General features: G+C 44.3%; 1 protein-coding gene across 6 annotated transcripts in view; it reads left to right on the top strand.

Moving 5' to 3' along the window:
* Window positions 1-27,584, top strand: part of BEGAIN (brain enriched guanylate kinase associated) — a 263,709-nt gene that overhangs the window by 134,508 nt on the left and 101,617 nt on the right. For 4 of the 6 annotated variants that reach the window (XM_032763500.2, XM_032763501.2, XM_032763502.1 and 1 more), the window contains one exon: window positions 743-832. The exons of the other annotated variants lie outside the window; for them this stretch is intronic. In XM_032763500.2, coding sequence (XP_032619391.1) covers window positions 743-832 — 90 coding nt within the window. The remainder of the gene's footprint in view (window positions 1-742; window positions 833-27,584) is intronic. 6 annotated transcript variants of the gene reach the window in all.

Genomic DNA, 27,584 nt, shown 5'->3' with positions numbered 1-27,584 from the left:
GTTTAGTAGAAATTTGCTTAAATAAGGACTGAATAGAATACTGGGAAATATCCAGTCTTCCCAGTACTGCTTGATGTTAATGTTGGGCAGTGATAAATATTGTACAGGAGTTCCTGTTGATGGTATGCCTACCTGTTGTCCTTTCGTTGGCTCTGAATCCACTTCTGCTGAGTGTTAATCATGGTTTATGTTGCTTGTTCAGGTTTATTCACTTTTGTATTTTCCATTTTCAGCAAACATTTTACAGCTATTTTTCTGCTGCTGTTGGATGTGCACAGTACATGGAATGCAGAACTTGAATCTCAGCCCAGATTTAATTAAACATACTACTGCCACAGTGCACAAAAGTTACTTTGTTGGCCCAATTGATATAAAATATATATTTGTTTAACCTCATGTGGTACAGTGGAATTATAAAGACCTAATTACTGAGCGGGTGCTGCTCTAATGAAGTCAATGAGGCTGTACCCATTGAGACCCAGGGTGAGGTTGGTCCTACAAATCTTTTTTGTGAACTACAAAAAGGTCTCATGCAAGATAACCAACAAAGATGTGGGTTGAAACAACACCTTGTGTGTAGATTTAGTATTGTTTTACAGTAATATAGTGTGAATTTCAACACATTACTTAAATATCTAAATTATATCATAACCTGCTTGTAAACAGGTTGTCTAGCTAGGTTTCCACTCAGATGTCTTATGAGCCATACCTAGCCATGGTTTATCCTCTATTCATGCTGCAGGGTACGAAATTCCTGGGTGCCAACTTGCCTATGGCAACCTAGAATTCTCCAGGGCAGGCTCGCAAAATCTTCACCTACCCTCTGGGACAGGTAATTAAAAAATGTTTTGTTAAGTTATGCTTTCTTTCTAACTTTCTCATGTCAGTAACTTGTTTCTTTTCTTCAGGTCAGTCTTTAGTTGCTCACACCCCAACTATACAATATTTCTGAATCAGGGAAGTAGCAGCAAATATATTTGATAGTATTCTAGGTGATTGTCTCATCGCAGCTTGTAGTAATTATTGCCAATATGTATAAAAGCTGCCATATTTCAGCTTCCTGCTATTAGTTAATAGCTTTTCTATCAGTGTGGTTATGAAAATACGTTCACATTTCATCCATTATTGATGCAACAGTAATTTGACCAGGTTACATTTCTTAATTGCCAATGTTTATATATTTCTAGATCTCTTTTGTTCTTTTTTTCCCTTAGGCTCCATGAGTCAGGTTCTCTCAAAGTAACAGGTGCATAGATGATGAAAGGATATGCTGGAGATGGGCTTACATGGAGCAGTCATGATTAATTTTAGCTTGATGTTCCTATATAGCACATAGTCTAAACTAAACTAAACTAATGGCTTTTTCCATTTTTTCCCACATATTTGTCTTTCATTTTCTCCTACTATCTCCATGGATTTCTCCTTTGTGCCTTTTGCTGGTATCCACCCAACATCAGTAAAAGTTGCTGGTACGTAGAAGTGAAACTGTTCACTTATCCTATATAATTTTCACTGGGAAAAATATTCATAAGACAATAAATAATGATAGGTTTACCCTTAGGGTGTCTTGTTGCAATATGCAGATTTTCCTCAAAGAAGTGTTGTGGTTTCCCAACCTTACAGAAATCTTAGTGCAAGAAAGAATATATATAGGATTCTTCCTATAATATACAGTGTGCCAAGAAGTATCTGGGGTACTGAAGAGGGGGAATAGCCATATGACATTTGGAGAGAAGTAGACTTCCATGAGCAGCAAACATGTCATATATTGGGGAAGCGGTTTAAATTACAGTAAATATTTTCTAATCCTTAAATTCACTGCAAATGACTTCTAGTTTTACCATGGTCCAGATATGAGAATAACTTTGCTTCATGGCATCTCTGCTTCTTGTCCTGGTTGAAACCAGGAAGTGACCAAACACAAAAATTAAGCAACATATTTCGACCCTTATAAAAAGAGAGTTTCAATTTGGTTTGATGTTTGGGAATTCATTTTAATCAGAACTAGTTTGTCCACCCATAGTGTAACCATTCAGCGTGATCTTACATGTGTTACTTTTTAAATGGATTACTATCATGGAGATTGGAGGGCTTGACTGTGATATAAGGTACAATATATAACAGTCTTAGTTTATGACCAGCTAACCAGTTTTATTCTTATAATGCCTGCTAAGCACACCTGAAATTCACTCACTGCCCATTTGTAGTTCTTAGTTTCTAATAAAAATGTGCTTGTGCTTAGGGAAAAAATGTCACAGCTGGATTTCAAACACTCCCAAGTTTTAGGATATTCAGATCCTGGATTTTGGATCAGGCCATTTCTAGTTCCTCCAAAAATGTTTAGCAACTTTTAAATGGAGCAGAGTAAGCCTTAAAAATGATGCTAATATTATTGCATGAGCATCTGGAAGAACTGCAAAATGAACCAACCAGGAAAAAAAAAATTTTGTGATGACAAAACCTAAAAATAATTATGAGTTTCAAGGTCAATACTCCCAAACCACATACAAACTGTTCAAAACTTAGTTCTTAAAGCATATCTGGAAATCTCACCAGAATTGGCTTTCTGGTTGTATTTTAGGAGTTCTGCTTCTGGTTGGGACTAGGAAGTGCATAGGTGTGTGAAAATGAAAGATACTAGCTATAAAAGTTGTCAGAACATGTAAAATGTGGGCAGACTGAATTTTATCAAACCTGGTTCACCCATGATTTAAAAAAAAAAACAAACAAACCCCAAACACTCCCCTCACTTCATAAAGAAAAGTCTCTTTCGCACTTCAGAGAGCACAAAAGTGGCCCCTGTACTAAGTACAGTACTGTAGGTGGCATTTAAGTAGTAAGTATCTTTTGGCAAAAGGCAAATTCAGGCCATTTCAGTCAGTCTCTAATAAAAACATATTAAAAAATTAAGCCACTTTAATCAGTAAATGAGTTCTTGCAGCCACTGCCTGCGCAGGGCTGATGGAGACAGAATGCCTGTGCAGGACCTTGCTGTACAGTGCTTTTCACACCCAGGGCCGGTGCAACCATTTAGGCAGACTAGGCGGTTGCCTAGGGCGCCAAGATTTGGGGGCGGCAAAAAGCAGCGCCCCCCAATTTTTTTTAAGTGGGTGAGCGGCCGCTGCTGCTGGGATCGAGGGGGACTCTGAGCTGCCGGCGGCATCGGCAGCGGGCAGCCCAGGGTGTCCCCTGGGTCAGGGCGCTGCCATGGCAGCCGGCAGCCCAGGGGTTATAGGGGGCAGGTTCTATATGTTTGCGGTGCTCGAGCACCAGCAATATTCAGGGCTTGGGGGCCCTGCTCCAGCAATATTTGGAGCTGGGTCTCTCCCGGCCCTGCCTGGATCGGGCCCCTCGGCCCCCGCAGCAGGTCCCCCCCCACGCCCCCCCCCGTTCAGTGCCTCACAGAAAGCAGCACAGCGTCTCTCCCCTGCCTGCTCTGTTGCTGGAGTAGAGCGGCTCCCGCAGAACTGCTGTCTGCTGCCCCAGGGTCCTAGTGCCCCCATTCCTACTGGCAGGCAGGCTGCCCTTACCCTGTGCTTCTGCCCCTCGCCCTGAGTCTCTCCAACACCCCAAACCCCTCAGCCCCCAACACCCTAATCCTCTGCCATCAGCCCTGAGCCCCCCCACATCATGAATCCCTCATCCTCAACCCCAATCCTCATCCCCCTGCACCCTAATCCTGTTCCCCCAGCCCCCCCAGGCACCCCTCATCCTCAGCCCCAAACCCTCTCCTCCTACACCCTAATGCTCTTTCCCCAGCCCTGAGCGCCCCTGAGCATGAACCCCTCATCCTCAGCCCAACCCTCATCTCCTGCACCCTAATCCTGTCTCAGCCCTGAGCCACCCCCACATCATGAACCCCTCATCCTCACCCGCCACAGCCCTCATCCCACACCCAGCCCTCTGCCCTAGCACTGAGCCCCATCCTGCATCATGATCCCTCATCCTCAGCCCCAACCCTCATCCCCTGCACTCCCTCCTATCCCCAAACTCCCTCCCAGAGCATGCACTCCCTCCCAGAGCCTGCACCACCTCCCCTTTCCCACACACTCCTCCACCCCAAACTCCCCAGAGCCTGCACCCCTCACCCTTCCTACACCCCCACCCCCAGCCTGCACCCAAACTCCATCCCAAAGCCTGCACCCCTCACCCCTCTCCTGCACACCCACCTCCTGCCCCAGCCCGGAGCCTGCACCAGCACCCAAACTCCATCCCAAAGCCTGCACCCCTCCTGCACCCTAATCCCCAGCTCAGGACCTGCACCCCAGAGCTCCCCCACCAATCCCTCCCAGAGCCTTAGGCAAGTGGGGTGGAGTTGGGGGGCAGGTTCTGGGCACCACCAAAATTTCTACAAACTTGCCACTCATGCCTGGGTCAGCGTGCCACTGGCAGCCCGGGGTTCCACTGCGCAGTTGCTGCTTCACAAGGCGCAAGCCTGGAAGTTTCGCCTATGGCGCCGAAACTTTCCTCTGGCACCGGCCCTGTTCACACCTGCTGGATGAAACGGCCAAAAACCACAAATTGCCTGCCATGTGCTCACCCTGAGCATCTGCTGCCAGATGTTAGCTCTTCTTGATTGCTGTAGCTACAATCCCCTGCTTGCTAACCCTGGGAGCGTGACTTCTACTTACTAATAGTGTAGAGCTCATTGTACTGACGTCCTCCTAAGTCCGCACAGTGTATCCTACAACCAGGAGATCATACAGAATTTTAGCACCACTAGTGCTGCAGTAAAATCCAATTGAGCTAGTGTAGCATTGTTAGAAGTAAAACTACTCCACTGCTCAAGACTCAACTAAGTCATTGACGCTGGAACGAAACTGGGAAACAGGTTTGTTAATTTGAAATCTTGATTTCACAACATGTCTGCAGCAAACAAGCAGGGCTTGCTAGATGGTGTCCTCATTTAGATTTCTTTGCAAAATAGGAAACTTGTCAGTTTGCAAATGCTCCTAAATAGTGCAGCGCAGCATCTTAAAACAAAGAGGTGAGGATCAAAATAATGATCACTAACGAGGGGAAACCAAAAGGGCGGCACCAACCCGCAGCCCGGGGGTTCCACTGCGCAGTTGCTGCTTCACTTCTCCCACCTCCCAGGCTTGTGGCGCCAATCAGCTGTTTGGCGCCGCAAGCCTGGGAGGAGAATTAGAGCAGGACAGCATGCTTGGGGAGGACGCGGAGCAGAAGTGAGTAGGGGTGGGGAGGTACCACAGGGATCCTTGGGCCAGGGGGTGGGGAGCTTCTGCAGGGGCGGGGGACATACTTCAGGGCGAGGAGCTGCTGCAGGGTTGGGAAGGCGCAAGCTGGAAGTTTCGCCTAGGGCGCGAAACTTCCTTGCACCGGCCCTGTTCACACCTGCTGATGAACAGTGCTGCATGTGCTCACCTGAGCATCTGCTGCCAGATGTTAGCTCTTCTGATGCTGTGCTACAATCCCCTGCTTGCTAACCTGGCTCTCTACTACTAAGGGAGAGCTATTGACTAGTCCTTGTCCCCAGTGTATCCACACAGGAGAAGACAGAATTTAGCCCTATGCTTAAAATCCAATTGAGCTGTGTGTGTAGAATAAAACTACTCACTGCTCAAATAATAAGTCATGACGCTGGAACTGGGGGAACAGTTGTTTGAACTGATTTCACAACATGCTGAGCAACAGCAGGCTTGCTAGAGGTGTCCTCATTTAGATTCTTGCAAAATAGGAAACTTGTCAGTTTGCAAGTCCTAAAATAGTGCAGCGCAGCATCTAAAACAAAGAGGTGAGGATCAAAATAATGAACTAACGATGACAGCACACATCTGATTTGCCATAATAGCAAGTTGATCACCTAGCTGAAAATCATTTGCTAATGTCAGCAAACTGAAGATATTTTTAAATACTCAGCTACACAGATTTCATTCAGGTAACATTAGGGGCCATTTCTGCCCCCAGGTAAGCTCTCAATACTCCTATTCAGCTCAGTAAGTATTGTACAAGTGTAACTGAAAGTAGTATTAGTTCCCAAGGACTCTGAATTACTTTTTACAGGACAGATTGTTCAGGCTAAATGATGTTCTTTAGCTCACCCTATCAAGCGTTGGTGTTTCTGGTGTCTACGCACTGGAGATATATTGTGTTGCCAAAAACCTTGCACAAAAATCCCTATTATTCATCCTCTTTCTCACAGCATGCTGCTCTGACTATCCATTGCACAATGGCTGTGCTCTAGAGCATAAAATAAGAACAGTCCTATAGCAGCTGCCGGTAGAATTTCAGCAGTTACCAACAGTTACCACCCAAGATATCTGAAATGCCACTGCTGTTTCCCATTCTAGGCAACAGCTGTATTGCCTCTGATCCCATTACTGTTGGCAGATGTTTACTTTCTAAAGATTGATCCCTGTATATTCACACTTTGGGTACAACACAAATACCTTGTGTGGCTTTTGCCATGAAAGGTGACCAGAGTGCAAGTGTGAATAATAAAATGGACAACCAGTTAATGAAACTTATTAATATATAGATACACTCTACATACAGAGTATGAAGAGGGGAAAACATTGCTCTTTCTAACTCCTCCTTACAGAACCAGCCTAATATGTCTTCTTTCAGAGCCAGAAGAATATATACATAGCTACAAACTCTCTGTAAGTGCCTGACATGAAACAACATTTGATGTCTTCCACTGTTGTATGCAGTGTTGTTGCAGCTGTGTTGGTCCCAGGCTACTAGAGAGACAAGGTGGGTCAAGTAATATCTTATTGGACCAACTTCTGTTGGTGAGAGAGACAAGCTTTTGGGCTTACACAGAGCTCTTCTTCGAGTGTGGATACTGAGAATGTTTCCCAGACCTGAAGAAGAGCTCTGTGTAAGCTCCACAGCTTGTCTCTTACCAATAGAAGCTGGTCCAATAAAAGATACAACCTCACCGATTTTGTCATTAGACCAGCAGCCCCTGGGAAAGCAGCCAGATGCAGGTGAGCTTCAAACTGAAATAAAGAAAGCAGGAACAAGGAGAAAAAACAGAGGGGAAAGAAGTTGCCAAATGTGGGAGATTGTACCCCTCCATCTATCAAGTTCTTTGAAGCTGGCTGCTTTAGCTGAAATAGGACAGGAGCTGATTCTCTTTCCCTATGCCACATCATCTTTGCATAGGTCTTCCCTGTCCTTTTAAAGGAAGTGATAAAAGAAAAAATTCAATGTGCCTCTGTTCATGGCACTTCACTGATCCTTACCACGTGCTGTATTCTGACAGGCACGCACCTTTCTGCTACTGAAAATGAACACTTAAGACAGACACAAAACAAAATGGGGCAGTGTGTGGGTGATCAAATGAGCTTCTCCTTAGCAAAGCCATAATAGTTTCAATGTAGCTGTCAAGCTATTCTAGATGGATCAACAAAATAAAAGTAGAAGAAGGAAGAAACATTAACATTATTAGAATATGGTGTTATATGTATGAGAGCTGATGCAGCAGGTCTTACTTAGTAATAGCCTGAGCGAGTGGAGGAAGTACTTATTCTTAACTGCAAGCCAAAGCGGTCATTGACAGCCCCTCTCCCCCATCCCAGAAGTTGTGTCAAAGTGATTTGGTGTGATTTAGGGATGCTTTATGAACTGCCTAGAGAGCTTCCACTTAGCTTCCAAACTGTAGTGGCAAAATAGAGGTCTACCTCTAATTTTGCTGTCCCCATTTCTTATTATTATTCAGGACTTACTAGCCTGGATTCCCTAGAAAAATAGAAGGCAGATCACTGGGTCGCTCTCTGACACTGGAGGATAAAAAAGGTGGTCTATATTCGTACAACTTAAACTGACTTGCTACAGTGACAGGCAACTTCCCAATAGTCTGTTAGGCAAGTTGAGCTATTTGTTACAAATAAATGATCTGAGAGACTCAGCTCTTTTTCTTCTTTCTGAATCATCCTTATGACTGCAAGCGTATTTTTGTTTTTCACACATTTTTACCAAATAGTTTATGCAACCATATATCAGCAAATAACTGAAGTGAACAATTTGTGATGCTCAATGTGCGATTGCTTATCTAAGTCACCAGGATTTTTTTTCTCCCTGATTGGATGACTGGAACTTTTAAGAGGAGAATAGAGAAAAGTAGACAACAAGAAGAGAATACCTTTGTACAAAACCCAGTATCACACATGAACAAAGTGTAGTCATTCTCCAGTTAAACAAATACTTGAAAAAGGGCAAAACAAACAACCAACCACTCACAATCTGAATGCATGTTCACAAAGTGTGTGCACTGCAGCGTTCACTGTAGTTAGTAAGAGATGGGAAGCAGGCTCACCTCTTTTCTCTACATTTTGTTCTTCTCTTGCATCTTCTCTAGCTGTTCACCCTTATGTTTTCCCCAAACACACAGACAAATTCAAAAGTGATATAAATTAGATGCCTTTACTCAAGCTCCATTAGACCTATGTGTAACTAGGGTTTGACAGGAAACCATTCCATTTCACGAATAATTTCATTTTGCAGCACAGTTTTGTTCTAGTGTGGAACAAAAATAAGAGCTTTTGACATTTCTTATGACAAAAGCAAGAGAGAGAGATCTCAGAATAGCAAATAGCCTGGTGGTTAAGGATCTCACCTACAATGTGGGACGTTAGGTTAAAGGCCCTGCTCCTAATCAGGGAGCACAGGGACTTGAACATGGATCTTCCAGTTCTCAGCCAAGCACACTAGGCTATTGGCTATTCTGGAGTAGAATAGTCTCTTCACACCTTCCCTAAAGAAATTCCATCCTGGAGCTGAGCATTGTGTCCACTGAACTCTAAATGTTTCCACAAAACATTTCAGTTTTGACAAAATAACATTTTTGATGGAAAAAAAGTTTCCATCAAGTTCCACATTTGATAGAAAATTTGACCCACTCTACTTACAACCCTTTGCTAATATCTATTTAAATATACCAGTTGCTCTAAAAATTGCTGAGTCTAGATAAGTAAATCAGTTTAGACTCTAAAGAGAATCTAATTAGGATAGCTTGCAGAGTGGGGCAAAAGAAAGTATAGATTATGATAGTTTAGACTTCCTCTATACTGACTAAGACTTCCTTATTGTTTGCAGTGTTGTAGCTGTGTTGGTCCCAAGATATTAGAGACAAATTGGGTGAGGTAATATATTTTATTGAAGCAACTTCTGTTGGGATGCAATAGCTGGCACTTGGCAGGAGAGGCCATTAGTGGTATGGGAGCTTAGGCTCTTCTGCACCATCAGGATCTGGCCCAGAGCTCTGTGGGGGTAGGCAAGATCAGGCACCCACAAGCACCTTAAGACAGTCCTCCCTGGGCCACTTCTTACCCCTCCATGCTATAATTCAAGCCTTTTCAGTCTGTAACCAAGATAATGTAGAACAAACATAGTACCTTTAGGCAGTCTGCCGTCTAACAGATCAGTTCCTCTCTTCTAAGACAAGCAGCTTCCATGTCCTTCCTCAGAAGCACCCAGGGCAGGTCCTTCTCCCTGCCTGGTCAGCCCCCTTCTAAGCTATCTGGGTGCCTTTTAAGCCCCATCTCTACCTGGCGCATGCTCTGCAGGTGCAGCAGGGTGGGGTTGATTTGGGCCCAGAGTTTTCCCTTAACCTTTTCACTCCCACTGTGGGGTTTATGCACCCTGTCACATGGGGAAAAGAAAGCTTTGCTACACAGAGCTCTTCTTCAGAAGAAAGCTTGAAATCTTGTCTCTTTCCCCACCAGAAGCTGGTCCAATAAAAATATTACCTCACCCACCTTGTGTCTCTAATTGTGTCTCTTTTGACTTGAGCCACTAGCCTTCTGATTTTTGCGTGTGGCACATTCATCTTTCTCTCTCATACATACAGTCTCATCTCACTCAGGTATTTAACCCTCAAAAGTGTCTCTTCAGCAAAACTGGCGATCTTGTTAATAAGAACTGCAAATGCATTTTGAAGACTCCGGATACAAATCAACTTAACAGAAATATTAAATCACTCTTCAGAGATCTGACTCGGATTTTCTATGCAAGAGAATTATATAAACTGCAGAGGTTGGCATAACTAGCAGTGCTGCCTATGATACAATATGAGTATCATTATTTATAGCAATAAGTTATTTCCTCCAGATCAGCTATGCTGCATCCTGGATTCCTCAGCGTTCACTGAATATTCCTCAAAATAGAGGTTTGAATTCCCCACTGTACACTGTTATTTGGGTAAGTCTTGTCCTCTGCAGTTTTCAGCACCTCAGGGAAACCTGACTGCCTAGTGAAGAGACTTCATTTAATAATTTATGAGTTTTAATCTATTCCTGAAAGCTGTAAATGAATAAAAATTCATTATGTTTCAATTTGACCCAAAAAGAGCCTTTGGTTACTGGTAGTACATATAGAATAGAGCAGTGATTCCCAACCAGTTTGCCTCAGCACATTGGTGTCCCGTCAGGCCTGAACAGGTGTGCCATGGAATTTTTTGAAAAGTGCATGTGGGAACAAGGGGAGAAAAGCCACCTTCTGACTGGCCATCTGCCACACCGCCCTGCCTCCTCCAGAGGTGGAGAAACCAACCAGAGCTCAATCTCCTTCTCTTCTCCCCTGCCCCTACTATGTGAGCCAGGGGTTAGTTCCTCTGCCCCTCCCCTTCCCTTCTGCAGCTGCCAGCTGGGGGCAGGAGGAAGAGCCTTCCGGAGCAGGAGGTGTGCCGTGGCAGAGAAAAGGTTGCATACCACTGGAGTAGAGAAGACTTTGTATAGCCATATTATGAACATATGCCAAGAAACACACCATTTTCTACTGAGAATAATGGCATTCACTGCACATAACAGCTGGCAGCTGATCCTCTAAGGATTTTTTGCACATCTAAGTTTAGCTATTCATCTTTTCATATGATATTTATATTGCATTCAATGTGTTGGGAAGTTCTAGGCTTTCAGAATGTATATTCTCTCCACTAACCAGCATATTGTGGCCCTCACATACTTGCCACAGCAGAGATGACCAATACCTATTGGGTAAGGGGACACAATTTAAAGGTTCAGCCACCCCAGAACAGCTTCAGTCATGCCCCCCACTTCCAGCCCTCCACTTACCCTCAGTCTCCCCTCCTGGAAAGCACGGCCCCTCCTTGCAGCTCCCAGCTGTTGCTCCTGTCTCTCCCCATTGGACGCAGCTCACAGCTTGCTGGCTCCAGCAGCTACCGTGCAGGGAGGGGGCCTGGCCACACCAAGTGTTTGAATAGGGCCAGCTAACCCTGGCAGAAATTTGGGGGGCGGGGGAAGGGGCATTGACCCCATAAGCCACCTCCACTCTTCCACCTCTGCCTCCCGCCCCGCCCCCGCCCCCGCCCCTCTCCCACGCATTGCCTCTGTGTCCTGGGTTAGAAATCATTCCAATTTAATCCAGAGTATGTTAGGCTGATGCAGTCAAAACGTGATTCCAATGTATTTTAAGTTAAGGGATGCAACAGTTTTGTCCTTGTATAAGCTAATCCATGATTTCAGCAGGGCTCAGGCAGGTATATTTAGCAGAATGTCTCTTTCTGGGTTACAATTGTGTTAATTCTGCATTAGTTGTCTGTACCCTGGGGGACAAAGAACAAAAGTAAATACTGCAGTAGTATTATTGTGAGATATTAGTCCAGATCTTCAACTCATGTAAGTGGATCCCTTTACATCTGGCTCGTAGTGTTTAGGGCCATAAATGCTATAGTATGTATAGATATAAATAAATAAAAGGATCTCTTGCTCTCCTCTCTGTCTCCCCTTTCACATGAACTTTTAGTGTTTGATGGTTGTTGGTACGCCAGCTTGAGCTCTTTTGGTATAGTTGGAACTACAATCAGGGACCCCTTCCATTTGTGTGTGTATATGGATGGGGACCGGGAGCTATAAAAGCAACTTGACATCCAAATCTAGCTCACTCAAGCATTTATTCTAAAGCACAGACATTTCCTCCCACCCACACAAAAACTCACTTGTCAGCAGCTTTCCGTACATGAATGGACAAATCAGAACATAATTCAGTAAATGCACAATACATTCTCTGATGCTCAAACCCTATGAAAAACATAGGCCTATTAGACCAGACAAAGAAGGGCCTGTGACAATTAGGGTTCAGACACCCTAGGGAAAGAACAGGGAGTCTGAACCCCAAAGAATAAGCAATTGAATCAACTGGATGTATACAGTGTTACTGTATGTAAAATATGTCAAATAAGGTCAGTTTCAAGTCTTCTTCTTATGGGCTTTTTTCCCTTTTATTTTATTTTCTCCTGGCATGGTGACTCATGGTTATTTAGGGTGGGGAAATTCTAGCCAGGAGGTCTTAATGTTTTCCCACCAATGGCCCGTGGTTTGTCTCTTCCTGGGTGTGTACAATGCTAGGGGCTTGGAGCTGGTTGCAGAGGCAACCCCTCCTTGTCTCTCTGACCACCTCCCTGTTGTGAGGTGGAGCTGACTGTTGCAGCACAAATTATGAGCACAGTTTTATATCTACATAAATATATAAACACTGTCTGTATACATCTCATAATGACCATCAAGTTCAGAGCATGACAAGCTTTCATAAAAGAGCTTACTTGATCTATTTTTATATACACTAACATTGAATCAACTGGTTGTATAAAATTGCTTATTCTTTGGAGTTCAGAGCCCTCTGTTCTCCACTTGGAGTGTCTGGACTCTGATTGTCACAGGGCCATATATAGGAAAAGACACTCCATGATCAAGGACTGAATTTGTAAGATCAGTACTGGTCTGTGAACATCCACATTCAAGTTGGTGGGTGGGGAGGGGCATACTGGATATTTGCCTGTGCAAATCCAATTTGAGGATGCAGTTAATTATACTTGGGCCCAAACAACCTAGTTTGAACACCTCAAATCTTTGGGGATGTATGGGTTGGGTTCCAGATCTACGCTTCTGAGTGGTCTTCTGTTTCTAGAATGGGCTGAAATGAAATCCCATATCTAAATCTTCCTGAATCTGGCAAAATTCAGATGTGGATTTAAACTTTGCGGTTTGGGCCTATCTCTTCACTTAACATGTGCACGTATCACTTTGTTCACAAAAGTACAGACATATCAGCTTGGGTTTTGCACTGCCCCTTTTGTAAGTGTTCCTCTTAGTATCATTTGATACTTGGTGAGATAAGATATTCTATTCCCAGAAGACCTGCCCAACACAACTGCTGTTTCATTTGGGACCTTTTAAATAACCTGGAGAACATTTGGAAAAATCTTAGGCATTTTCTTTCAGAGTAAAGTTCTCAACAATATTGTGTTGTTGACACAGCCAGAATGCACTGGCATATCTCTGTTCCCAGTCAGAGGTCTTCTGCCTTATCCTCCCCAGCTCTGACTTGGATGGCTATACTGCCCCCATTTGGGCTGTTTAATATTTGTATTAGGATAGGCACTGTAGGCATTTGCTTTTCCCAATCGTTAGTCAGGATTTCCAGTACCACAGTTTCCCCTTGCTGGTCTGCAGTCTTCCTGTGCTGGTTGGTAGTTTGCGTCTCACTATCCAGTTCCACTGTGACTGATTGGTATTTTAACTCACGGATGCATGAAACAATAGTGGACCAGAAGCAGGCCCTACAGTCACACAGCACTCCTCCCTACCCTACTGAGCCTTCTCTTCCTCAACTGATAGATAGTCATCTCAGCCAGCGCTAGCAGGAAGTTGACAAGGGGGTGCATAAAAAAAGAGATGTGGGGAAAAGTACAGCCAGAATATGAGATTCTGGCAGCACTGGAAAAGGAGCTTCGACTCTAGGCAGAAGTGTACCATGGTTTTCCCTCACCACAGAAGAAGCAAATGTTGGGACTTTATGAACCACGCCAACAACACGCCTGTGTTCATATCTCTATGAAGGAGCTACCAGTTTATGTCCCTGGGTGGTCTTAACCCAGATGAGCATTAGCTTTGCAAAAATGTCATCCTTCCCTGCAGCTCTGCAAGCAGAACATTTAAAAATGTAACCACCAGACAAGTAGAGACCATATACAACTCCTGCAGTCCCTCAGAGCTTTCTGCCATGGTCTGTACAACCCTTGTCTTTCTCCTCTACAGTAAGACACCCTTCCACAGTCAGCTCCCCGTCAGTAATGCATCCCTGAGTTGTCTCAGAATCTTGACTAGGAATTAACCCCTGAAACCCCAGGCAATAATATGACTCGGCAGACACTGGAGAGGAGTATGGCAGACCTTCATTGTGCCTTCTAGGGTACCCGACAGGCCTGGGCACTTCTTCAGAAGGATCTATTCTAGAACCCTGATGGTCCAGTACTGGCAAATCTGGGTAGTCACACTGTTCATGGACACACATGATGGTGCTAAAGTAGTTTTTCATGTCTGCTTTATATTCATATAAGCAAGCCAATAAAATATGTATTAAATTTTGGAACAGAGCAGTTTGCTGAGAACAACATGATGAAAGGTCTGCAAGCACATTTTTAATGAAGGAAAGTGAAAACATCCTACAGTGAGAGGTTGCCTGTAGATAGAATAAATATTTAGAATCTTATTGACTATCCATATTTTTATAGAGAGATTTTAGCTAATCAAAATGGATAATAGCTTAAAAACCATTAGTTATCACAGCAGAAGTGCTTTAGAGATCATTAGAGGAAATGAAGAACCACTGATGCACAAGTTATTTCTTTGTTGGATGTTGGGTTCTGTCCTGCCATTCCTTGCTCATTCAAAATTTATTATTGAAGAGGATGTGAGTTTGGGGAAGTGATAAAATGCAGGATTAGACCCTTTCTGAGCTGTACTGTGCAAGGGGCTACATATTTCCACTTAGGCCTGGTCTACACTACATGGTTAGGTCAATGCAAGGCAGCTCATGTCAACCTAGCTGTGGAAGTGTCTTCACATAAATTTGGCTCCCGTCAACGTAAGTGCCCTGCTATCCCAACTTAATAACACCACCTCCCCAAGTGGCATAGAGTCAGGCTCGATGTAATTAGATTGACGCAGTGTCATTGTAGCCATTGCATTACTTACATTGACTGTTACTGGCCTCCAGTTGTCCCACACTGACCAGGCTGGTCACCATTATGAACTTCACTGACCAGGAGTCAGGAGCCTCCTTCTCCTTTAAAGCCCCACAAATTTTTTAAATTCCTTTTTCTGGTTGCCTGGCTTGGCAAGCACACCCAGCAGCTCTCCATTGTTGAGTGGAACTGCCCACCTGACCATGCCTGCTACATGCTCCAGAGGTGTTGGATCTCCTGGACCGTTAGGGAGAAGAGACTTGCAGATACAGCTCAAACCAGCCACAGAAACATTGACATCTATGAGCAGATTGCTCAGAGGATGTAGGAAAAGTGCTACAACAGGGACCAGCATCAGTGCTGAGTGAAAGCCAAGGAACTGTGGCTGGCATACCAGAAGGCCAGGGAGGCCAACAATCGATCTGGTGCAGAGCCGCAGACCTGCCACTTTTACAAAACCTGCGTGCCATCCTTGGCAGAGACATTACCACCACCTCCAAGAACACCATGTATTCTTCTGAGGAGCCTGAGTCCCAGGCCCCTGCCATGACCAGCGAGGAGGAGGGGGTGGAGGAGAAAGAGGAGGAGTATGGAGGACAAGTTACTGGGGAATCCCACTGTGCAGCAAACCAAGACCTGTTTTCAACACCACCACAGTCCAGCCTGTCCTGACAGTCAAGCACTGGCGAGTCTGATGCAGAGGAAAGAACCTCTGATAAGCATGCTGTTTACTTTGAAATTACAGGGATGGCACCTCCAAAGAAGCAGGATGCATCTTTTGATTTGCCCATTTAAATTTTAGCTAGAAGAGGTAGTGAAACAACCGAGAGGTAGAGTTGCTATTTGCTTTTCATTCCCCTCTAGAATTAGGCAGTGGGAGCTACATGGAGCAGTTTGTTTATATGCAGTGGGATGGCCTGTGAATCCTCCATAGAGATCTTGGTGAAACTTCCATGGAAGTACTCTGCAATCCTCTGCTGAAGGTTTCTGGGGAGGGCTGCCTTATATCTTCCTCCATGGTAGGATACTTTCCCAAGTCACTCAGCAATAGCTTCAACAGGCACCATTGCAGTACACAGGCTAGCAGCATATGAACCCAGGTGGCATCGGGATGCCAGCAGCAGCTGTGCTCTCTCTCTGCCTCTGTTACCCTCAGGAGTGAGATATCAGCTAAAATCACCACCATCGGTGGAAAATGGCACCAGTATTCAGTTCCATTGCCCTATACAACTATAATCATACTAGTGAGCTATTCCTCCCTCATTAAGGGCCATACTCACCATGACTGGTGCTGTGTTTGACGCTGTCCTCTATCAGTCCCAAGCAGAAGTGAGAATGTAGTGCTTACATTTTGAGAAGGAAGGAGAGTGAGATGAGCATCTTAACTTTTGATTTCCAGTATGAATACACTGACAATGGTACATCTGTGCGTTGTATCTGTAGCTGCTGCCATTGCGGCAGTCAGGATCTCCCTCTCCACACCTGCAGAATGCCTGAGCCAGATAAGGAGGAAAAAGAAAAGGACTCAGGATAACATGTTGCAGGAGATCCTGCAAACCAGTGCTGCGTCAGAGAATGAGCACAGGGCCTAGAGGATCATCCTTGCAGACAGCCTAGACAAAGCTAGAGTGGAGAGGAGAAAGGTGCTTGCCCTTCTCAGACAGCAAACAGAGATGCTTCAGACTCTGTTAGACTTGCAGGCTCAAAAATCCCATGCTCACTTCCCTCTGCAGCCCATATAAAACTCTGCATTGGGACCTCCCTATACACCCCCTCAACATTCCATATGGCAAAAGGGATTTGTGCAATTTACGTGAAGATGATGTAAGCTGCTTTGCCTCCACCCAGGGGGACATTAAAGAAAATAACAGCATCACGGACATTGCTGTGAAAGACACAGTTTGTGTATATGTACCTGAAATGAAAAAGACTGTTCTTTCCCCTTCATACGTTCTGTTCCCTTAATTTATTAAATGTCTTTTTTATTTGCCTGGTTTATGTTACAGAATAAAAGTCTATCTTTTGGAACATAATTCATCTTTATTAGTTCACAACATATGCTGGCTGGTGAGGAGCAGGTCTGACAGCGATCAATTTCCTGTTACTGCACCGTGTCACAGAACCCATAACATCATTCATAAACAACATTAATAGGTGTATTGACAATGTTAGATTCCTACATACACAGCAATCCCTACATGATGTGTTCTGGGCCACAAAAGAGCAAGACCAGGTAGAGCACACTACAACAACACACAATACTCTGGCTCACTATTAAAATGTTTTTTCAAAGCTTCCCTGAGCCATATAGTTTTATGTTGAGCTCTTCCTATAGCCCTTGTATCTGGCTGTGCAAATTCAGCAGACGGCCACTCCACCTCTGCCCTGCACCCCAGGAGAAACTTTTTCCCTTTTGCTTGACATATATTATGCAGGACACAAAAGGTAACTATAACCATTGGGATATTTTTCTCACTAAGATCCAATCTTTTAAGTAAGCAATGCCAATGACACTTCAAATGATCAAAGGCATATTCAACTGTCATTTTTTACCTGCTGAGCCTGCAGCTGAAGCACACCTTGGTGCTATCGAGATGGCTGGTGTATGGCTTCATGAGCCAGGGGAGCAAGAGGTAGGCTGGGTCCCCCAAGATCACTACTGGCATTTTAATATTCCCAATGGTAATCTGTCAGTCAGGAAAGAAAGTCCCTATCTGCAGCTTTCTGAACAGTCCTGTGTTCTTAAAGACGCATGTGTCATGCACCTTTCTTGGCCAGCCCACAATGATATTGGTAAAGCATCCCCAGTGATCCACAAGCACATGCATAACCATAGAAAAGCAGCCTTTCTGTTGATGTACTCTGTGGCAAAGTGGTCTGATGCTAAAATAAGGATATGTGTGCCATCTATCACTCCTCCCCACCCTAGTTCAGGAACCTCATTGCTGCAAAACCATCCACTATGTCCTGCACATAGCCCAGAGTCACAGTTCTGTGTAGCAGGAGGTGATTAATGGCCCTGCACACGTGAATGACATCAGCCCCTGCGGTGCATTTCTGACTCCAAATTGACTCCCGACTCTGGCATTGCAAGTTTCTACAGTACAATCAACACTCACTTCTCAGCTGTCAGTGCAGTTCTCATTTTGGTGTCCCTGCATTGGAGGGCTGGGGCAAGTGTGACATACAGATCCAGGAATATGGCCTGTGCGTCCAAAAGTTCTGCAGCCACTGCTTGTCATCCCAAATCTGCACGACAATGCAATCCCACTAGTCAGTGCTTGTTTCTCGAGCCCAGAACCAGTGCTCCACCATCTCCAGCTGCTTCATGAATGCCACCAACAACCTTGAATTGTTTCTTCCTATGTCCCACAGCAATCTAGCCTCCAAGACATTATTATGGTTCCTGCAGTTCCTCTTATGGCTCTGCAAATACTGAAGGATTAGGTGCTCTGTGCTTGCAACACTCATGACAATAGTACTTCTGTCAGAGATGGTGGACAGCGAAAAGGGACATGTGGGTTTGTGGGACTTTGAAAAGAAAGTGTGAAATATTATGGGCTGCAGATGAAATTATGGAATGGAGAACACTGTATTATGGGAGACTGACCCCATGCACCTAGTTACCCCATGCAACTCGTTTTGGCCCCATCAGGCATTGCAAGGACTTCCCAAAAGACCCTGCACTGGAATGTGGCAAGTTGCACAGTGGGATATGTACCCATGCTGCACTGCATTCTGCATTAATACAAGTGTTCCTAGTGAGGAAGCACACTGCCAACTCAAGAAGCCAAGTGTGCACACACAAGTGATTTAATAAGTGCAGCAGCTGTATGCTAAGGTAACTTAAATCAACATAATTTTGTAGTGTAACCATGGTCTTGTCTTTCCTACCTTTCCTTTTTTTAAATCTTTGTCTAGATGCTTGATGTCTTGATGAAGAAGGGGTGGGGGGGGGAGAAGAGAATAGGTCCACTCTATTTTCCCCACTAAATCATTTTCCTGTGTTTTTAATTATAATAAAGAATATATACCATGCAATGAAGAACTGTGAATGCCTGTTGGCAACAGTAGGTAAATCCTGAATTAAAATGCAGTGATTCTCTAGTGTTAAGAGGGTATAGTTATCTTCCCTCTGCAGAACTGGTTTATGACAACTGGGGGAAAAAAGGCACTTTTGCATTAAATGGAACTAGGTTTTGGAAAGTCATTGTTTAGGAGGAAAGAAAAAATGCAATGTAATTGACACAACTGCATGAAAATCCACCTTTGATCAATCTCTCTCTCGTACCTTCTTGACAGTGCTATATCAAAACAGCATGAACCCTTTCCAACATTGTATGGGTTGCCAATCAAAAAAATCAGAGTGATACACAATGAAAACTATCCAAAAAGATACATTTTTTATCTATTTTTATAGATACCAGATTTGTAGAACAAGAAAATTATATCACCAAGCAGACAGAAAAAGAATTATAGCATTAAACTGTGTGGGATTATCAGTGCTCAGAAGTGAGGGGAAATGGTTTCAGAGCTGAACCGCATATGTAGAATGCAGGAAAACATGTCAAATATTCTTGAAACTGTGAAAATTCTTAAAATTGTGAAAAAGAAAATTTGTGCCAAATTCATCCCTGAACTCCACTGACCCTGTTGGAGTTATGCGAGCTCTGAACTTGACCCATTACATTTTCTTTCTGAAAGAAAATATTCTTCCCTTGTCTAGTGTTGTTTCTGTCTCATGTTGTCTTACCTTTGCTTCCTGTGTTTTTCCACAGACAACTGGAAGCAAAGTAAAGCTTGTGTCTAATGGTAAGGTGTGTGTATGGTGACTCATTCATGCACAAATATACAGCCATAGATAATCCTTCTCCATGCTACCATATGTTAGGATCGGTCACTGCTTTCATTCTTAACCCCAATACTGGAGATTTATTAGGCCCTGATTCAGGAAAAAATCCATATTCAAGAGAATTAAGCATGCGTTTAAATCCCATGAAAGTCAATAGGACTTAAGCACACACTTAAAGTTATGTACATTGTGTTGTCCTGAATTAGGATAGACTTAATCACATGTTCAAGTGCTTTCCTGAATTTGGGGCTTATTGATGTATTTGTTTGTGAACATTTGGCTGAGTTTCCTGGTTTTCAGCATTCCCTCTCTTTCTCTCTCTTCACTTACTCTTCTTCCTGCCCACCCACCCATGAATCTCATTTCTATATTTCTCAGCTTTCAACTTTTTGTAAGTTTTTATTTATATATTTTATATTAAATTATATAGATTTTACACACACACCTTTGACCCTATCATCAATTGTTTAACATGGAAGGTAATATATACTGCATGTTACTAAAGCAAACTCTCTCATATACTTTTTAACTCTTAAAAAAAATCTTAAAAAATAAACAACCAATTTATCCATCAGAATGAGTTAAAACAGATGTTAAATAGGAGTTGTAATTTTTAATTCATTTTTAAATGTTGATACTAGAAGGTAAACAGACAATTTGGTCTTTCTAGTTAAAAAAGAAGTTGCTGGGTTATGTTTCTAGGAATGGTCCGTCCTCTCCTTTTCTCAGTGTATGGACAGCCCCACATTTCAGAATCACTGCTTACTGAAACAGCATAAACCCTGGTCTTGAAAGTAACCTAAATATGTTCTATCAACACTTTCTCTTCAGTTTTACATAGTTATAGTTGTTGCCTATGGTCCTGAGTCAGCCAAGCATTCAAGCACGTACTGAACTTTAAGCAAGTGAATAACCCATCCCTTTCTGGCAAAGCACATAAGCACTTATACCCTTCAAAGCTGACTTCATGGGGACTAAAGCATCTGCCTAAAAATTAAGCACATGTTTGAATGCTTTGCTTAACTTGGGCCATAAGCAACAAATCGGTCTCTGTTTAACACAGTATTCCTGCTTCTCCTTTCTCCTTCCTAAAGTGCTCACAGAATAATGTATCATTGTAATATTGTAAGGCTAACTATAAGTGTATGCATAATTCTAAAGATACTTCCCTATAAGCAACCACTATGGAGCTGTTCCAAAATGCACTGGAGTCCGTGGAAAGATTCACTACGCACTTTGGATCCAGCCCTATACTGGTGTATAATTCCTTCAAGGTACTGATCATTTAGGAAGAAGAGAAAAAAATAGAAATCCGGATGACTATGTTAAGCAGAGAAGCATTTGTTCTCCAAATTAAGATATATTATTTTTAAAATAGTGCAACTACTAGTGGTAAGCCAAGAACAACTGTAATCATACAAAAAAATTAATAAAAATAGCACATGGTGTTGGCAAAACATTAGGCTATTTCCAAGATTAAGGCTACTCTGTTACAATAAGCAGGATTTTTAAAGTTTTTTCCTTTAATATACGTGGGATCTTTTTGTAACAAAAAGAAGAGATACCAATGAGAGCCAGCGTATTAAAAACAAGTCAAATAAGTGCTGTATTGCCAACTCTCACAATTTTATCTTGACTCTAGCAATTATGGGGTAGATTTTACCTGTCTCATGAAAATATGATGAAAGGCACCAACTCGTGAATTTTCCTTGATTCAGTATGGCCACCATCTCCTATTACTGTCAATGGGGCTGAAGATGGCCATCTTTCCCTACTGTCTGTCTGTCTGTGGAAATGGGGCTGCACTTAATAAAGATAGCTGCCACGTCCCACTATTTTCAATTAGATTGAAGACACACTCACAGGCAAAATGGCTGTCGCTTGGTTCAGGGGCCTTGACGGGACAGAGACTGTGAGGAGCAGCATGGATACTATGAAAAGTGGATGGGACAAGTGAGAGGGAGTAGGCATGGGAGAACAGGAGGCAATTTAGGAGTTAAAGGAAAATGGATTGCAGGGGATGTCAGGGGCAGGAGGGAGGGATGGGGATTAGAGGTGGGTGTCCAGAGAAGTGGGAGGCAGGTAGGGTGAACACATAGCTAATGTGAATCAGGATGGAGGTGGGGAGGGGTAATAGGCATCTATATAAAGCACAGTTCCGAATATCAGGACTGTCCCTATAAAATTGGGACATCTGGTCATCCTGGAGGCAGGAGCACTCTCAAGTCTTGGGCAGAGAAGTAGTAGGGAAGAGATTCAGGGAATTGTTGCTTCTTGCAAAAGCTGAACCAATCCCATAGTGTGCTTGAACGCCATATCACCTGTGGGTGAACACTATTCACAAAGCAATTATTTCCATATCTGACCTATCAGTCCCCATCCTCAAGGAAACCTGCACAACACTTTCAAAAGACAAGCCTGGAATCTTAAATTCATAACTTTGCTAGACACTAAAAATCATGGACTAAACAGAGACATTGGATTTATCGCTTATTACTGTAGAGAGGGTTCATCAGGGTTCATCACTCTCTGGGGTAGCAGGGAACCACACCGCCTCCCTTAGTCCTTGCACGACCCCCTGGGGAATTGGTAGGGCCCCAGGAGTCCTGGTTCAAGTCATCCAGCAGGGGGCTGAGCATACACAGGTAACAACTAGCAGATAACAAGCCCAGGCCCTAGGTCAGGGCAGGGCAGTGATGAGTTCAAGGCTCAGGCCCTCAGGCAGGGGCTGAGCAAACACAGGTATATAGCACACCCAGGCTTCAGGCTCTGAGTGGCCTGGGAGAGGGGAGACTGCCACCCCATGCATTGGGAGGCAGTGGGGGATGCAGGTCCACCCACTCCACTGCATCCCAGCCTGGGGACCTAGCAGCGGCCAAAGGCCTGCTGCTGTCAGTGGGGATCCCGGCTGCAACACACTGACATGGGTTCCGGCTGTGTTGCCGCCAGACTCAGGTCAGCTGCCCCCGGGCTACTTCCCAACTCCCTCTCTGGAGGTACCCAGGTCAAGGTGGTGTCTTCAGGGAGGTCAATCACCATTGGATGCTTAGGGTAGCTGGCGACGGGTAAGATCAGCAACTCTTCTGGGTAGCTGGTGAAGGATAGGCTCAGCGACTCTCCCACATGCTGATCCGCGTCGAGTATCAACTGGTCAAGCCAGTCTCCAGGTCTGCCACTGGTTGTTAGTGTCTCCCCAGCGCAAGCTGGGCTGGAGGCATCTGGCCTCTCCAGCAGCTGCCTCTAGAGTGAGTGATGGGGTTGGGATCTTATACTTCCTGTCCAGCCTCTGACCCTCTGGGGTGGTGGGCTTGGAGTACTCTGGCTCTGCCCACTCTGGTGTCCAGTGGAGCTCATCCTTCTCCAGGGCACCGGGGAACCACCCCGCCTCCCCACAATTACAAAAATCTATAACCCAGTAACAACCCTCCGAGTCTTCCCCCAGCTGCCTTTGCAGCCCTTCCTTTCCTTCTCCCCTGACTGGAAGGGTGTTAATGGGCCACTTCATCTTGAATGGCCCCATGAAATATGAGTTAACTACTTACGTTAAACAATCTGACTTGAAGAAGAGCTCTGTGTATGCTCAAAAGCTTGTCTCTCTCACCAACAGAAGTTGGTCCAGTAAAATTACCTCACTCATCTTATCCCTCTATTGAGACATTATCATTTATGAGTGATTGATATAAATTAAAAAGTTCTTTCATGTGTGTATCTGTAACTCATCAGTCCTACACATTAACAAATTCTATGTGTGAGTGTGACTCATGTTGCCATAATTAGGTCAGTTTGTCCCCAGCCAGCCCATTTTTTCCCCAAAGAAAATAAGCTGGGAGGGGAATTGTTAGCAGATGGCAGTTCCCCTACCTTCGCGGTGTGGAGGGGGTGAGTGGAATCTCTATCTGAGCAGCTAAGGAGATGCATTTTTGCGTGCCTTTAAGGTTGACTTTTCAGTCATCCTTAAAGGCACGCAAATTATCTCAGACACATTCGCAGTGGACTAGAGGGGAGTTTAAAAAAAGAAGTCAAAAAACAGCCTGAAAAACATGGTTTGATAGGTTTTTAAATCAAAATTTTGGGCCCCAGTTTCGTGATTTTGGGTAATTCTGTTCTCTTGAGACTGGTAATACTATATGTGGCCTTTAGTCAATGGTATGTAGCCCCTTGACATTCTTTCAGGCTCCAGCACACTAAGTTTAAGTACAGGCATAAGCTGTGTTTACATTCAAAACCTTGCTCCTTTGACATCACTGGTAGTTTTGCCATTGACATCAAAGGAATTTTATGAAATGTTATATTTAGTGTATATTGAAATAAGCAAGGTGACTGTACAGGGCTCACTCTCCTAAAGTCCCCCCTTATGGTGAGTCCCAGCATCATACCACTTGCACCTCAGTTTCCCCACACTGATATTTGGCCTACTTCTGCTGTGGAGGTGGCTTGCTGCAGTGACTTGACCCTACAGCTAAGTCATTAACAAAACTCAGCCCCTCCCACAGTATCCATGTCCAAAGCAATTTAAAAAAAAAACTGCCCTTGTCTCAAACCCTCCTCCCCAAAGGGTCTGTCTTCTCTCTTCTACTACAAGCACTGTTCTGCCCACCCTCTGTGCTCAGCTTTTGTCCTGCCTAGGTGGCTTACCATCTCTCCCCTCAGCCCTCCGGTCTCCTTTAGGTTACTCCCTGCTCTTTTTTGAGGACCTCTTGTCCTCCACAGGCCTCTACCTGCCTTCTGCTCTCTTCTCCAGTTGGTTCCCCACTGCTGGGCTTTCTTCCTAGTGCAGGTGTAGCAGGGCAGGGCTCATTGAACAGGGTTGACTAGCCCAAGAGCTCTGGGCTCTTAAAGGGGCAAGCTGCCCTGTTACGATGACAATGTGATTCATTTGGTAACACTCATGCCACTAGGTCATAGTAGATTCAAGTTCCAGATCAGGACCTGAGCTCATAATCAAAGCCAACATAAAAATGAAGTACTAGCAGAGTCTGTATTATTACATTACAGTTGCAGCTACGGATTCCAACTTTTTATCGGGACCTCATTTTGCTGTACACTGTACAGACAAAGTAAGAGACAATCCCTGACTTGAAGAATTTATAATCTAAATAGACAAAGACAGGTTATTATTCATAGAAACATAGAATATCAGGGTTGGAAGGGACCTCAGGGGGTCATCTAGTCCAACCCCTTGCTCAAAGCAGGACCAATCCCCAACTAAATCATCCCAGCCAGGGCTTTGTCAAGCCTGACCTTAAAAACCTCTAAGGAAGGAGATTCCACCACCTCCCTAGGTAACCCATTCCAGTGCTTCACCACCCTCCGAGTGAAAAATGTTTTCCTTAAATATCCAACCTAAACCTCCCCCACTGCAACTTGAGACCATTACTCCTTGTTTGTCATCTGCTCTACTGAGAACAGTCAGATCATCCTCTTGGAACTCCTTGCAGGTAGTTGAAAGCAGCGTAAATCCCCCCTCATTCTCTCTACGCAGACTAATCAATCCCAGTCCCGCAGCCTCCTCATAAAATATGCTCCAGCCCCCCATCATTTTGTTGCCCCCCGCTGGATCTTTCAGTTTTTTCCACATCCTTCTGTGAGTGTGGACACAGTATCCCCAGATGAGCCTCACCACATGTTGAAAGAGGGAATGACCATGTCACTCGATCTGCTGCAATTCCCCTACTTAAACAGCCAAAATACCAATTAGCCTTCTTGACAACAGGGACACACTCTCGACTCATATCCAGCTTCTCGTCCACGTAACCCCATACCTTTTCGGCAGAACAGCTACCTAGCCATTGGTCCCTAGTCTGTGTGCAAGTGCATGGGATCTTCTTCGTCCTAAGTAGGACTCTGCACTTGTCCTTGTGCACCTCATCAATTCTTTTGGCCAGCCTCTAATTGGTCTAGGTCCCTCTGTATCCATCCCTACCTCTAGCGTATCTACCCACAACTCCAGTTTTGGCGTCACCTGCAACTTACTGAGGGTGCACATCCACGCCGTCCTCCATCAATTAATGAAGATATTCAACAAACTGTCCCCATGGACCAACCCTTGACCACTCCACTTGAAACTCGGCTGCCAACTAACATGGAGCATTGATCACTACCTCGAGCCCGACGATCTAAGCCAGTTTTCTATCCACCTATAGTCCATCATCATCCATACTTCTTTAACTTGCTGGCAAATACTGTGGGAGACCGAGTATCAAAGCTTTGCAAAGGCAAGGAATAACGCATAAAGTTATAAGCATCACCTCATACTGTTCCACGCGCTCAATTCACAAAGTTCCAGGTTATCCTCCATCACTAGAAAGCCAATTAGTTAGTGCAGAAGCAGGACTACGACTGCCTTTGTAAACATCGCCATGCATGATGTTCCGACGCGACGTCCTCTCCTCTAAGTGCTTCAGAATTGATTCCTTGAGGACCTACTCCACGATTTTTCCAGGGACTGAGGTGAGGCTGACTGGCCTGTAATTCCCCGGATCCTCCTTCTTCCCTTTTTTAAAGATGGGCACTACATTAGCCTTTTTCCAGTCATCCGGAACCTCCGCAGATCGCCTGGAGTTTTCAAAGATAATGGCCAATGTCTCTGCAGTCACATCTGCCAACTACTTTAGCACCCTTGGATGCAGCGCATCCAGCCCCATGGACTTGTGCTCATCCAGCTTTTCTAAATAGTCCCGAACCACTTCTTTCTTCACAGAGGGCTGGTCACCTCCTGCCTATGCTGTACTCCCCAGTGCAGTAGTCTGGGAGCTGACCTTGTTCATGAAGACAGGCAAAAAAAAGCATTGAGTACATTAGCTTTTTCCACATCCTCTGTCACTTGGTTACCTTCCTCATTCAGTAAGGGGCCCACACTTTCCTTGACTTTCTTCTTGTGGCTAACATACCTGAAGAAACCCTTCTTGTTACTCTTAATATTCCTTGCTAGCTGCAACTCCGAGTGTGATTTGGCCTTCCTGATTTCACTCATGCATGCCTGAGCAATATTTTTATACTCTTCCCTTGTCATTTGTCCAATCTTCCATTTCTTGTAAGCTTCTTTTTTGTGTTTAAGATCAGCAAGGATTTCACTGTTAAGCCAAGCTGGTTGCCTGCCATATTTACTATTCTTTCTACACATTGGGATGTTTTTTTCCTGCATCCTCAATAAGGATTCTTTAAAATACAGCCAGCTCTCCTGGACTCCTTTCCCCCTCATGTTTTTCTCCCAGGGGATCCTGCCCATCAGTTCCCTGAGGGAGTCAAAGTCTTCTTTTCTTAAGTCCAGGGTCTGTATTCTGCTGCTCTCTTTTCTTCCTTGTGTCAGGATCCTGAACTTGACCATCTCATGGTCACTGCCTCCCAAGTTCCCATCCACTTTTGCTTCCTCTACTAATTCTTCCTGGTTTGTAAGCAACAGGTCAAGAAGAGCTCTTCCCCTCTTTGGTTCCTCCAGCACTTGCACCAGGAAATTGTCCCCTACACTTTCCAAAAACTTCCTGGATTGTCTGTGCACTGCTGTATTGTTCTCCCAGCAGATACCAGGGTGATTAAAGTCAACCATGAAAACCAGGGCCTGTGATCTAGTAACTTCTGTTAGTTACCGGAAGAAAGCCTCTTCCTCCTCATCCCCCTGGTCTGGTGGTCTGTAGGAGTCTCCCACCACAACATCACCCTTGTTGCTCACATTTCTAAACTTGATCCAGAGACTCTCAGGTTTTTCTGCAGTTTCATACCGGAACTCCAAGCAGTCTTACTGCTCTTTTACATATAATGCATGATTATTATTTTAAAGATGGG

This window comes from Chelonoidis abingdonii, chromosome 4 (genome assembly GCF_003597395.2).
Source record: "Chelonoidis abingdonii isolate Lonesome George chromosome 4, CheloAbing_2.0, whole genome shotgun sequence".
Classification (NCBI taxonomy): domain Eukaryota; kingdom Metazoa; phylum Chordata; order Testudines; family Testudinidae; genus Chelonoidis; species Chelonoidis abingdonii.
Note: the sequence above shows the minus strand (reverse complement) of the source record. Positions and strands in the feature narration are given on the sequence as shown.